Genomic DNA, 13,690 nt, shown 5'->3' with positions numbered 1-13,690 from the left:
GCAAGTTGAAGAAATATTAAGGAAGTAGAGATTATAGAATTTGGTGTCATATTTGTTTCAGAGTTATTAAAAGCTGAGAGTATAGGATGGCTTCCTGGTTAGTATTTTAGGAAATAGGAAGATAATGGGGGAATTAAGCAAAAATGAAGTTTTAGGGTGGGGAAAAGGAATGTTGAGCTGAATGTTGATTGGAATGTCTGTGTGGCATGCTAAATGAGCAGTCATGTTTATGGACTGGAGCTAGGCAGGTGGGTAACTCTGTATTAAGTATTTGCCTCTGAGAGTAGTGAAGACTATGAATGTGAATGTATTGTATGCACAGAAGCTGTGGCTAAGTGTGCATGCAGAGTGAAAACATTGGAAGCCTAAAGATGGGAAGGTCATGAAAGGTGAAGACTGTACCATGACCATTGGTTTAGGAATGAATAATTATAGGAAAGGAACAAATAGTTGGTAAAGTATTTGTTTTTAGAATAGAGGTATTTTTATTCCCCTAAATTTTTTTTTTTTTTTTTTTAATGTTGTATGTGTAGCCCTGGTGGCATAGTGGTTAAGAGCTATAGCTATTAATCAAAAGATTGGCAGTTCAAATCCATAAGCTGCTCTTTGGAAACCGTATGGGACAGTTCTGCTCTGTCCTATAGGGTCACGATGAGTTGGAACCAGCTCAACGGCACTTAACAACAACAATAATGTTATACGCATAGGAATTTAAGATGACTCCCTGGTTTCTGTCTTAGACAACAAAATGGACAAATGGATTAAGAAAAAACAAAACAAAAACAGGTACAAGAAAAAAAATGCATGTATATACGCCATCATATATAACATAATAACACTTTAGATACATGTTTATTTTATAACGTAGAATATATTTTGAAAAATATCACAGAGGAAATTTGGGTTTCATTAGTCAAATGCAATTATCTCTCATTGACTGAAGCTGACTTTCCTTATCAAGAGCAAAGTGAAAGGGCTAAGCCTATTATGCGGTCTCTTTGATGTTTTTGTAGGATGTAATGAAAGATGAATGCTCCCTGCTCAAGCTGCAGCTGAAAGAGAAAGATGAACTCATTTCTCAACTTCAGGAAGAATTGGTAAGTGATGACAGTATTTGGCCTACAGAGTTACTTACCTTACAAGGTTATCTGCTGTAACCCCTGCAACAACCTATTAATTAGCACCCTGTTAGTGATTCAATTTCTGTGTAAGTTTATAATTCCTCTATAATGAAAATTATAGATATTTGACAAGCCAAAAAATAGAATTTTGTTTTAATACATGTTGAAATGTATATGCTTCCAGAAACAGATTACTGAACCAGGGTTAGATATTTTAATTGGAACTATCAACAATCCTGAAGGCAAAGGCCACATTACATGTCTGTGATTTAACTCCATACTGTTATACCTAGAGATACAATCATGTCTTATGACACAAAATGCTCAATAATCTTGCAAACAAAAATGGATTTTACTTTATACTTTCATAAAGCTGCCAAAAATGTTTTAACCTTAAGAGACTTTTCTTTAACGTATTATATTATATTATTATATTATAAATTATACAAAAATATGATAAGTGTATATTTTGTATTTACAGAGGGCTTTTTTTAAATTTGACGTCATAAAATAATGTAATGAATAAACCATACATTCATAACATGAAAACATATTTGTGGTAGGTAACAAGAATATCACAGGGCCATATTTTTGAAAGTGTGCATTTTCAATTTAAATATGTATATGAACAATATTTTGCAATAAAACACATTCACTTGTTATGTATATTTAAAAAATGATAATCTAAAACAAGAATGAAATAGAAGTGAGGCTTTTTAAATATCATTAAGATTTTTAACAATATCAGAAAATGAAGATATGCTGTATAGCAAAAGAGACCCTGACTCATTATCAAGATCAAAAGACAAATCCTAGTAATTAATATTCCTTATGATCATTTTGGTCTTGACTATATTAAATAATGATGCATTATCTAATTATTAAATAAAACTAAATTATGAAACAGACTTTACAGACCATCAATATTCTGAGAACTCCTAACACATTAGTGAGATGTCAGACAAATTAGAGCATATTTTATTGACTCTTGACAACAGAAAACATTTTTATTGAAACATGACCTTCATTTGGACTGTTCTTTTATTGGGTTGATACTGATTACTGGTCCTATTAGAAAACCTGTAAACCAGTTCTTAAAATAACAGTAGTGTTACAGACAGAAGAAACATGTCTTATGCAACTGGAAACAAAATGTTATTACAGGCAGAAGAAATGTGTCTTATGTAACTAGAAATAATCTTTTATAAATATATAAGTAACAGATGTATAAATTTTATTAATTATATAATGAAAATACTTTTATGTTCAGTATTATATGATCAAGTTTTTGTTTAAGTGACATACAAAAATATCTTTCAGTTGAGTAAAAATCATATGTATTTATTAAGGAATGCACAGAATTACCAGTTTTAACACAGCAGAGAATCTAGTCATTCACTGGCAGAAAATGCTTCGCTTGGATAATTAACTCAGAAAGAAGTATTCATTTTTCCCATTAACATTAATTATGGTCGGATTTAAAACGTAACGTATACAAAGGACCAGACGTTCATTTCTTAAATGAAATGAGAAAGAAAATGATTACTTCTAGAGTCAATGTTACACAGGTATAGTTAACGAAGTATTTCAGCATACCCAAAAATGTCCTGTGTTGGCTGATTTCCTAAAATTAGGCAAAAGTATCTTTTTTTTGAAATTTGAATTAGCCAAATTGGTTATTTAGCCTCTAAAATTGTGCAGGTAATAATCAAAATTAAAACAATCAACATTAAAACTAAAACAACCATTTTAATTTTTGTGCTATGTAGTTTGCATAGTCGCCTTGACTATTTCAACAAAGAAAATGCTGACTTTGGAAAATACAATTTTATGACTTAAAGATGAATGTAGCAAAGGTAGAAAGTGTATAAGCGATAATGTAAAAATTTGAGAGATGATATAGAATTTAAACGTGATTTAAAGGAAAAAGATAAGCATTAACACTGGGTTTGGAGCATGGGGTAGGGGTGGCAACTACATAAAAATAATACAAACCACTTGGCTCCATTGAAAATTGTACTAGGCCCTGGTACTTCTCATTCTGATAATAAATAATGTGATACTTTGACAAAATGTAGGCTAAATTTTACCTTTATACTTCACCTACATAAATTTGAAAATTTCAAAACATTGAGACAGAAGTTTCACTGTATCCTGTTATAACACAGATTCATCATCTGTGATTATTTAGAAGTAACTTAGTTTTGCTATCATTTATCAGAGATTGTTCATTTCTTCACTGCTGCTATTTCTCAAGCAATTTTATCTGTACATACATCATAGAACAAATTCCAATGTAATTGCACCAAGCAAGATTTTCTGTCCAACTTAATAATTAAGAAAATTTTATTATTTCATAACTATTTGTCTTCTTTTCAACCCACATAGATAGTTTCAGGAGTTATAAAAAATTAGTTGGGGCAGGGTGGGGTGGGGACAAAAGAGATACAGTTAAATGCAAGTTTTTTTGGTTATCTCTTTAGTTCAGGATTTCTCAGCAATAGCACTGTGGATATTTGGGACCAGATTTGTGGTAAAGGGCTATCTTGGCATGTAGGATATTTAGTAGGATCCATATCTTCTACCTACTAGATGCCAGCAGTATCCTCCAGTGTGACAACCAAAAATGTCTCCAGATATTATGAAATGTTCTCTGGGCGTAAAATTGCCTCCTGTTAAAAACCATTGCGTTATGGGTATAATAATAATTTTCCCCAGGAAAATTATGTATTTAAATATAAACATTTATTTGTGGTATCTCGGGCAGGGGTGGGGATCCCCCAGAAGAAATGGTCCTCTCCTTTGACTCTCCATTACTTAAATAACTTCACATAGTATTTATACTTATGCCTGTCTAATATTACCATGAACACTTGTGGATGATAATTATTAAATTCCATTATAGTTCTATATTACATTTTAAGCACTAAATGCATATTTTAAAAATGATTATTCTTTTTCTACTTTGTGATTTCAAAATTATTACCTGGGTTCAACTCTTCTTTCTTGCTGGGTTAGTAGATTTTACAAAGCATAAATACATTACCAAATTTAAAGTAAAAATTTTATTTTTAAATTACATATTAATATCCACATTATTAACTATATTTTTAACATGTCTGTGTTATATAGTTACATTTTCAATTTCTTCCTTTCTGTTCTTTTTGAAAAGAAGAAAACAAGCAGTTTGTACTCTTAGGAACAATTTTAAGAAATCTGAAATTATTATTCCTGAAAATTACATACATCACTTACCTTTACTGGCTTTCAACTGACAAAAATAATCATTTGTCCATATTTTATGATGTGCAAAGGGATATCAAATGTTAAAATATCAGCATGCCCTGGGGTTGTTTATGTGGTGTGGCAACTAATTGGAGAAGCAAGAAATATACTCCAGGAGCAGAAGATTGTGGCATGGTGAACAGGAAAGAACTGGTTCACGTCATGGACTGTGTACTGTATTTTTTTCAAAAATAGCACACCCACATAAATAGCACACATATACATATAACACACAGAAATGATGAAATTATGTAAAAGAAATTTAGCATTGCATGCCCATGCGTATACTGCACGTCTTGTGACATTTCCAGAAGTGAGTTTCAGCCTCATTCACCTTAATTCAATAGAACAAAAATGTTACTGTTGATCATTTTTGTATAATAAAGGCATAAGCCATGGTCAAGAAGTCACGGATCGAGTTTGGTAGTGCCCTGGTAATCAGAAAATTAACAGTTGACACTCTGCATTTGTTTCTATCAATTTAAGTTGATAACTATATCCCCGTCGCTTTTGAGTCATCAGTCAGAACCTTGAATCTAGGAAGCCTGTGCTATCAGTTGAAAGCATAAACAAAATGAAGCCTGCTCTGGCATAAATGTATGGAGCAGCTATCAGTAGGAACCTCTATCCAGCCTGCACTGACGTAATTATCACGGTCATCTTCCTACTCTGGCTTTTAATTGGAGGAGTAAAAAATGCAAAACTGATACAAGATCTCTCTTGGCTCAACAGTTGAATGTGAAAACCTTATCAGATCATCTTAAGTAAAACCATTAAGCTATGTTAGTGTACTTACTTCATAGTCTAATTATGCCTTATTAGCTCCAAAGTCTTTGATCAGTGACCGTAAGTCACCTTAGTTACATGTTTTCGAGCATATAAAGACCCTTGCTTCTTGTACATCTCACATTTGAATGTTGTGATCTCTTTACTAGAGCCAGCCAGTTATCAATTATATTGTTCACATTTTTTTTCAGTTGTTAAATTTAAATCTTAGAACCCTTTAGGATTATGGCAGGAATTAAACGAAAGTGCTATACCACCGACTTCAAACAAAAAGTTGTTGCGAGTATAGAAGAAACAATCAACAGCCTTAGCTAGAGAGTTCCAGTTTGGAGAGCTGTCCATTCACGAATGGAGAAAGGAGAAAAAAGAGCTGGAGAAAATGAATCGTGAAAACCCACATGTCCTGGGCCCAAAGCAAAATGTCCTGAGTTGGAGAGTGACTTGAAAGAGTGGATTATTTCTCAAAAGGAACAAACTCAAACCGTCTCTGCTTTCACAATTCAGACCAAAGTGAAGCGTCTGTCAAATGAAAGGGGAATCCCAGATTTCAAGGCAGGTTTCACCTGGATTTCTAAACTCATGAAAAGGAACGCCATCTGTGACAATGAGAACTACTGATGATGATAATGAATGAATAAACTAAAATGGACTGTTTTAAGATAAAAACACAATTTCTTCTGGTGACTTGTATTTGTTGATTTCAAAGACATTGTCAGAAATTATGTTTCAGTTTAAAATTTATTAAAACAGAGTATAAACAACATCTTGGTCTTGTACTTCTAGGCCTAGGATCATTTCTTACTTACTAACTTCTAGCTCTTCATGCATTCATACTCTTTGGTTCCAGCATGGCTTTCCATTTCCATCACAAGCTCATTCAGTTCACCATTGGTTGCATTTGGTTTAGGAAAACACCTACCTTAAATGCAGTTTCCATGAGATCAGTTTTATTCTGGTAACATTAAATGCATTAGACAGGAAAAAAAAAATTAAAATTGAAGTCATCAACATGTAAAAAAATATTGATACAACACACTTATGAAATAGCTTGTGCGGAGGGTGGGGTTGTAAAAAATGTATACCCAGTACATTATTTGTGTGAAAATACAGTACTCCCAACTGCCTTGTAATAGAAGAAAATCTCCTCTGAACTGCTGCAAGATATGCTGAAGGGCATTGGCTAGCCTTACATAAGTGACAAGTACACATAAAGAGTATTGTTTGATGTTGATAATAAATTTCAGCTTGTATTGGTCTTATGAAGTGTGTTCACAAAGCAGGGGTCAAAAGCAGAAGTCAAACATTAGAAATTATCTTCTTAAGTTTAAGATCATGCTCACACCAAATTAGACCTTTAATATCTTTTTGCTTTCCATTTCCTTCCCATCTCTAGGAACTCGTATGAGTTTTGCTGAGCTTATTTAGGACTTTTATCAATTTTTTTTTATTGGTCTTCTCTTTCAAGAATACTTATTGTGACTTATTGCAAATTCCTAGTCACACTATTATTGCTGATTTAGATTTAAGCTATGTAAAGTATAAGATTTATTACTCATCATTACAGTTCATCTTTCTACATTTTAAGGTCTCTTCTGATTCATTGATGATTTGGTTAGATCTCTTGCCCAAGACTTTCCTTCTGGTGAAGTATTGATGATGTAATCTCTGAATATTGAATATCTTTTTACCCAGAAAGATGAAGGGAACCATCTATAAGCCTATAAATTTTAGGTCTTGGTCCTTTTTTCTTAGCCAATAATATTCCATTGTCTTAGATTCAGCACTACCAATGCCATTTTTCCATGATTTACCTGGGTATGTGACATTTCAGTAATCCTATTCAATTCATTAAAGTCTTTCATCAAATTATAGATTTTTTTTTCTTCTGAAACTCATTTCCATATTTTGTCTCCTAAATTTATCCTTCAAGTTCCTTATATTTTTTCTCTTAGTATTGAACTACTTACTCTTTAGTTGATATATTTCTTGCACTGATATTCTAAACCCCTAATTTGAGTCTCAACAATGGCTATGCACAGATTTTTTTTTTTTAAGTTGCCATCAAGTCTGTTCTGACCCATGGTGACCCCATGTGTTACAGAGTAGAACTGCTGCACAGGGCTCTCATGGGTGTAATCTTACAGATGCAGATGGCTAGGCATTGCTGGGTGGGTTTGAACTGCCAACATGTAAGTTAGTAGATGATTGTAACGTGTTTGCACCACTACACGCATACACATACACACACACACACACAATACACAAGGATCCAGCTATAACCTCTACTTTTGAGAGATAAAGTTTACAACAGTTCAGAACCTTCCAGCTAGCTTTGGGCTCTCAGCTTGTGTTTCTAAAGCCTGTGGTACTACATATTAGTGTATTTCAACTATAGATTAAAAATAACAATAGCACAGTCATAAAGATGAAGAAATGGAACTTGAATTACTCAAATTGTGTCATTTTATGTAACTATTTGAAGTGTTAATTTTTATTTAAGATATAAAACAAAGAAACAATATGAATTTGGGGGATAATTGAAAATTTTCATTCAAACATTAAATATTTTACCAAATTTTAAATATCTTGAAAATTAAAGTTTATTTTTTATATTAAAGTGTCAACTATGTTTTAAAATAATAAACTAAAATTTTTTTCATATCAATAATACAATTTAATTTTTGCCTTGTTCGTATCTTTTACAAACTCCAGTTTTATTGAACAAATATGATGTTTATTAAAACTTGCTTATTACTTTTTGAGGAGCCCTGGTGGCACAGAGGTTAAGAGCTTGGCCAAAAAACCAAAAACCAAACCCACTGCCGTCAAGTCGATTACGACTCATAGGGTCACTATGAGATGAGAGCTTGGCTGCTAACCAAAAGGTTGGCAGTTCAATTCTACCAGCCGCTCCTTGGAAACTCCATGGGGGCAGTTCTACTATGTCCTATAGAGTCGGAATCAACTCGACAGCAGTGGATTTGTTTTTTTGTTGTTGTTGTTGTCACTGTTGTTTTATTGGTTTTGAAATGATAATATTTACAGAATTCAGTAAAATGAAGTTTTAACTAACTGCATTTCTTTTCTGGCCATTAGTAGTATTTGTTTTATGTCATCATTATTATCTAAAATAATATTTTTATTTTAGAAGAGGAGGCTGTTAAAAACATTTACTCCGGATATCCAATAGAGCAGGTACTCCATTGAGTTAAACACTTTTTTTCCCCTGCAATGTGAAACTAACTCAAGAAAGCTAGGTCACATCAAGGAAGTTTAATATGTGTATGTTTTATCTATATATCCCTTTTTGCTTATTAAACCTTCTTTGTTCTCATTCAAAGCAACCATTGAAAATTATATTCTTACTTGAGTGTAAGTAAACATACAAACAACCATTTCACCCAACTTTTTAAAATGCCGTTTACTTTATTTAAATGTAAACCAAGTGCTCAGCTCGTTTTTTAACATTTGAATATGAAAGCATGGTGCTGCATAAAGGTGCTTGTAGAAATGATGATTTTTTTATAAACTGAAGGCAATTGAAGAACTGAGAGTGTAACATTATATGTAATCCGGTTACTATGCATAATAAAAAAACGGGAGCTAAAAATACAGGCTCTGACTGAGAAAGACATTTGGCTAAATAGCACTTTATCAAGAATCTAGGGAGAAGAGTAATTTTGATTTGGTTGAAAAAATATATTCAAAATTCAAATTGAATAAAATTGTATGCCCTTGAGCTTTAATAACAGAATAATTCCTACCTGATAAGAGAAACATTCTTTGTGCATGAAAACCATATCCTGAATCCATCTTAAAAGTAATTCCCCACTTGCTCTACATCCTATTATAATTTATGGTATAATTTCATGCCAGTCATTTTAAGATGGAATATTACGGGCCCATGGATGATTTACATAAGAACAGACAGCTGTAAGTACTTTCAAATCTTCTTTCTCATATTTAGGAAACATTAGGAACAGAAAAGAAATAGATTAGGTATACTTAAACATTATTAAAGTGCCAGACTTCTTTCCTTCTTTTTTACAGCAGAATTAATTGCATATATTCCAGAAAAAGGCTTATCTCAGCAGTAATTATTCTCCTAGTCAGCTCTGTGAGACAGATGAACAGTGTGAATATGACAATATCCTATGATAAAAAAAAAAAAACCATGGGAATTAGCCACCAGTTACAAACACACTCCAGTACCTTAAGGAAGAGCTGCCAAAAAGATATAATCTTTAATATTCCGCAACATTTGCTGTGGCAATCCTACATATTTGTTTAAGTCTTTATCACAAGCGTTGTCATGTTGTAGTTTGCATGTATAAGTAAATGGTTGTTGTATAATTAAATGCGAGTAGGAAGGTATTTTACTTTTAAAATGTTTATAGTTTTAAAAGGAGTGCGCAACCATATTATGGCCAAGTTGGGCATTTAGCTGAAATTAATTCACACATAAAGTTAAATAGTGGGATTTTTAGATATTTTCCATTTATCCTATAGTGTATATCACACAATTTAGAAACTGCTTTCATTATTTCTCTTATTATTCTAATTAAGATTTTAGTGCTTAGAGGTAATTTACCAAATACAATTATTTCTGTAGTCAGCAATACATAACAATAGATAAGCAAAGACTTAAAATTAAAATGAAAATACAAAGCATGTGTCCGAATGGGTGTTGCAAGCTGATGTGATCAGCCACTAGCCTAAAGCTTGGTGGTTCCAGCTCACTCAGCAGCAACAAGGAAGAAAGGCCTGGGCATTTGCATCTATAAAAATTACAGCCAAAAACCAATGGAGCAGTCCTCCTCTGTAACACATGAGTCCAAATCTACTTCATAATTGATTCGCCTTAAGGATTTGAAAGCCAGTCGGACCCAGGGACTTGGATTGGACCATGGGTTAAAAGATATAGTGGAGTTGTGTCTGTACTCAAGTAGCTCATTTTTAAATGAGGGGTATAGACATAAACAGACCATTTTAATAACAACAGTCTATTTACTGAGCTCCTGCTCTTTGGCAGGTATTCTGAGGAGTGCTTTACGTTTATTATTGCCTTTTAACCCTTCAAATAAAATCAAGAACTAAGTATTATTATTCCCATTTCACCTATAATAAAACTGAAATTCAGGAGGATTAAGTGATTTCTCTAAGACTGCATAATAATGACAGAGTGAGGATTTAAAGCAGAGTCCGTCTGGCTCCTTGAAACTGATTTTTCCCTACTACATCAAGCAGAATTATAAATTACAGAGCAGTGAGGACAGCACTATAAAATAGGTTAACAGTTCTGTTTTGCTGTCTATCAATAACTACAATAAAATAATAGCACCATTTCAAATCAATTGAAAAGATGTTTATTTATTGATTTTCACTTCTTAGGGAATCTGACTTTTTCGGTTATAAATAAGAGACACTATCTTCATATTTCTCTATCATTTTGCACTCTGAGATCCTGAGCTGTGTAACCTATCTTGTTATAGGCTATTTAAGAAAACTGTATGGTGGGCGGGTATCATTATATAATTTCCCATGGATGAGAGACTATGTATTTTTCCGCCTCTGAACTGTTTCACACGATAGGCGTATTTGTTTTAGCAAAAATAGTCAAGCTGCTAGGAAGATGGCAAATGCCTGTTACGCTTTTCAAGAGTAGCTACACAATTTACTTGAGTTATCCAGTATGTTGCAAAAGCAGACACCTGGCAAGTGTAATGTCATCTATCTGATGTAGCTGAACTTAAGGTTGGATGAATCACAGTTTATTTCATCCTTGAAATTTTATGAACAGAACCATGATCATATCAACAAAAAATGCTGCTTACTAAAGAATTTTCACTCTTTGCATACTGTGAAAAAAAAGAAAGAAAGAAAGAAAGAAAACAAACAAACATTGCCACTGAGTGACAGAGTAGGACCCAGCTCCACTGTGTTTTCTTGACTGTAATCTTTATTGAAGAGGATTGTCGTGCCTTTCTTCTGTGGCACCTCTGGGCAGGTTTGAACCACCAACCTCTAGGTTAGTCAACCACAAACTATTTGCATTATCCAGGGACCTTTTTGCATAAAATAATTTCCTTGACTAAATGTTATGCAAAATTTATTGCATCCTGTATTTTAGAAATGTATTTTTTTTTTTTTTATGTTATCTAGTGGTAGAAGACCAAAAAAACAAAAACGAAAACAAAAAATGTTACTCACTGTTCCACGGTCCCAACATAACTCTTTTGAATATATTCAGGTGCCCCCCCCTTTAAACATAATTGAAACCTTAGTGACTGTATATTTTGTACCTTGCTTTTTCTTAGTTATATATCCTATACATTTATAGAAAACACTGGTGGTGTAGTGGTTAAGTGCTACGGCTGCTAACCAAAGGGTCGAAAGTTCAAATCCAACAGGCGCTCCTTGAAAAGTGTATGGGACATTTCTACTCTGTCCTATAGGGTCACTATGAGTCAGAATCAACTCAATGGCACTGGGTTTGGTTGGGTTTTGGATACATTTATATGTCTAATTATTTTTTAACATAAATTCTCAAAAGTAAGATTACTGGGGTAAAAAGTGAAACATCCTTTTCACAGTTGAATATTAATATTTAATTTTTTAATTCAGTGGTATAAGTAAATATTTACTAGTAATACTTTATTTTGAAACACCATAAAATTTCAGTGATTCTGCTTTTAATGAATTAGAAATGGACGGTAAAGTCTTGATTTTAATTGCATGGATTTAGCTAGAAGTATAGATACAGACTGAAACTTGTTCTTGAGCGTTGAGCAGCTAAAGCAAAAGAAAGAATTCATGAAGTAAAAGAACTGAACAGAAGATTTCAAAGGGCCTCTCGAGAGACAAAATAAAGTATTATAATGACAATGTGCAAAGAGCTGGAGATGCAACACCAAAAGGGAAGAACAAGCTCGGTGTTTCTGAAGCTGAAAGAACTGAAAAAAAAAAATTCAAGAAGGATTCCATGAGGAAAATATTAAATGACGCAGGAAGCATCAAAAGAAGATGGAAGGAATACACAGAGTCATTATACTGAAAAGAATTAGTCGATATTCAACCATTTCAAGAGATGGCATATGATCAAGAACTGATGGTACTGAAGGAGGAAGTCCAAGCTGCTCTGAAGGCATTGGTGAAAAACAAGGCTCCAGGAATTGATGGAATATCAATTGAGATATTTCAACAAACAGATGCAATGCTGGAAGTGCTCACTCATCTAGGCCAAGAAATATGGAAGACAGCTTCCTGGCCAACTGACTGGAAGAGAGCCATATTTATGCCTATTCCCAAGAAAGGTGATCCAACCGAATGTGGAAATTATAGAACAATATCGTTAATGTCATATGCAAACAAAATTTTGCTGAAGATCATTTAAAAACGGCTGCAGCAGTATATCCAGAGGAAACTGCCAGAAACTCAGGCCAGTTTCAGAAGAGGACGTGGAAGCAGGGATATCATTGCTGATGTCAGATGGATCCTGGCTGAAAGGAGAGAATACCAGAAGGATGTTTACCTGTGTATTATTGACTATGCAAAGGCATTCAACTGTGTAGATCATAACAAACTATGGATAGCACTGCAAAGAACAGAAATTCCAGAACACTTAATTGTGCTCATGAGGAACCTTTACATGGATCAAGAGGCAGTTGTTCGGTCAGAACGAGGGGATACCGATTGGTTTAACATCAGGCAAGGCGTGCGTCAGGGTTGTATTCTTTCACCATACCTATTTAATCTGTATGCTGAACAAATAATCCGAGAAGCTGGACTATATGAAGAAGAAGGGGGCATCAGGATTGGAGGAAGACTCATTAACAACCTGCTTTATGCAGATGACACAACCTTGCTTGCTGAAGGTGAAGAGAACTTGAAACACTTAGTAATGAAGATCAAAGACCACAGTCTTCAGTATGGATTACACCTCAACATAAAGAAAACAAAAATCCTCACAACTGGACCAATGAGCAACATCATCATAAATGGAGAAAAGATTGAAGTTGTCAAGGATTTCATTTTACTTGGATCCACAATCAACAGCCATGGAAGCAGCAGTCAAGAAATCAAAAGACGCATTGCATTGGGCAAATGTGCTGCAAAGGACCTATTCAAAGTGTTGAAGAGCAAAGATGTCACCCTGAAGACTAAGGTGCACCTGATCCAAGCCATGGTATTTTCAATTGCATCATATGCATGTGAAAGCTGGACAATGAATAAGGAAGACTGAAGAAGATTTGACACTTTTGAATTGTGGTGTTGGTGAAGAATATTGAATGTACCTGGGGCTGCCAAAAGAGCAAACAAATCTGTTTTGGAAGAAGTGCGGCCAGAATGCTCCTTAGAGGCAAGGATGGCGAGACTGCATCTTATATACTTTGGACATGTTGTCAGGAGGGATCAGTCCCTGGAGAAGGACATCATGCTTGGCAGAGTACAGGGTCAGCGGAAAAGAGGAAGACCCTCAATGAGGTGGATTGACACAG

General features: G+C 33.9%; 1 protein-coding gene across 3 annotated transcripts in view; it reads left to right on the top strand.

The window, feature by feature from the left end:
- The window catches only part of CCSER1 (coiled-coil serine rich protein 1), an 845,607-nt gene that overhangs the window by 689,664 nt on the left and 142,253 nt on the right, over positions 1–13,690 (top strand). For 2 of the 3 annotated variants that reach the window (XM_064285541.1, XM_023553241.2), the window contains one exon: positions 1,014–1,097. In XM_064285541.1, the coding sequence (XP_064141611.1) occupies positions 1,014–1,097 (84 nt within the window). Of the gene's footprint in view, positions 1–1,013; positions 1,098–5,383; positions 7,732–13,690 lie in introns of those variants that run through there. The other variant, XM_023553242.2, reaches the window with a different exon arrangement.

Source organism: Loxodonta africana, chromosome 5 (assembly GCF_030014295.1).
Source record: "Loxodonta africana isolate mLoxAfr1 chromosome 5, mLoxAfr1.hap2, whole genome shotgun sequence".
Taxonomy (NCBI): domain Eukaryota; kingdom Metazoa; phylum Chordata; class Mammalia; order Proboscidea; family Elephantidae; genus Loxodonta; species Loxodonta africana.
Note: the sequence above shows the minus strand (reverse complement) of the source record. Positions and strands in the feature narration are given on the sequence as shown.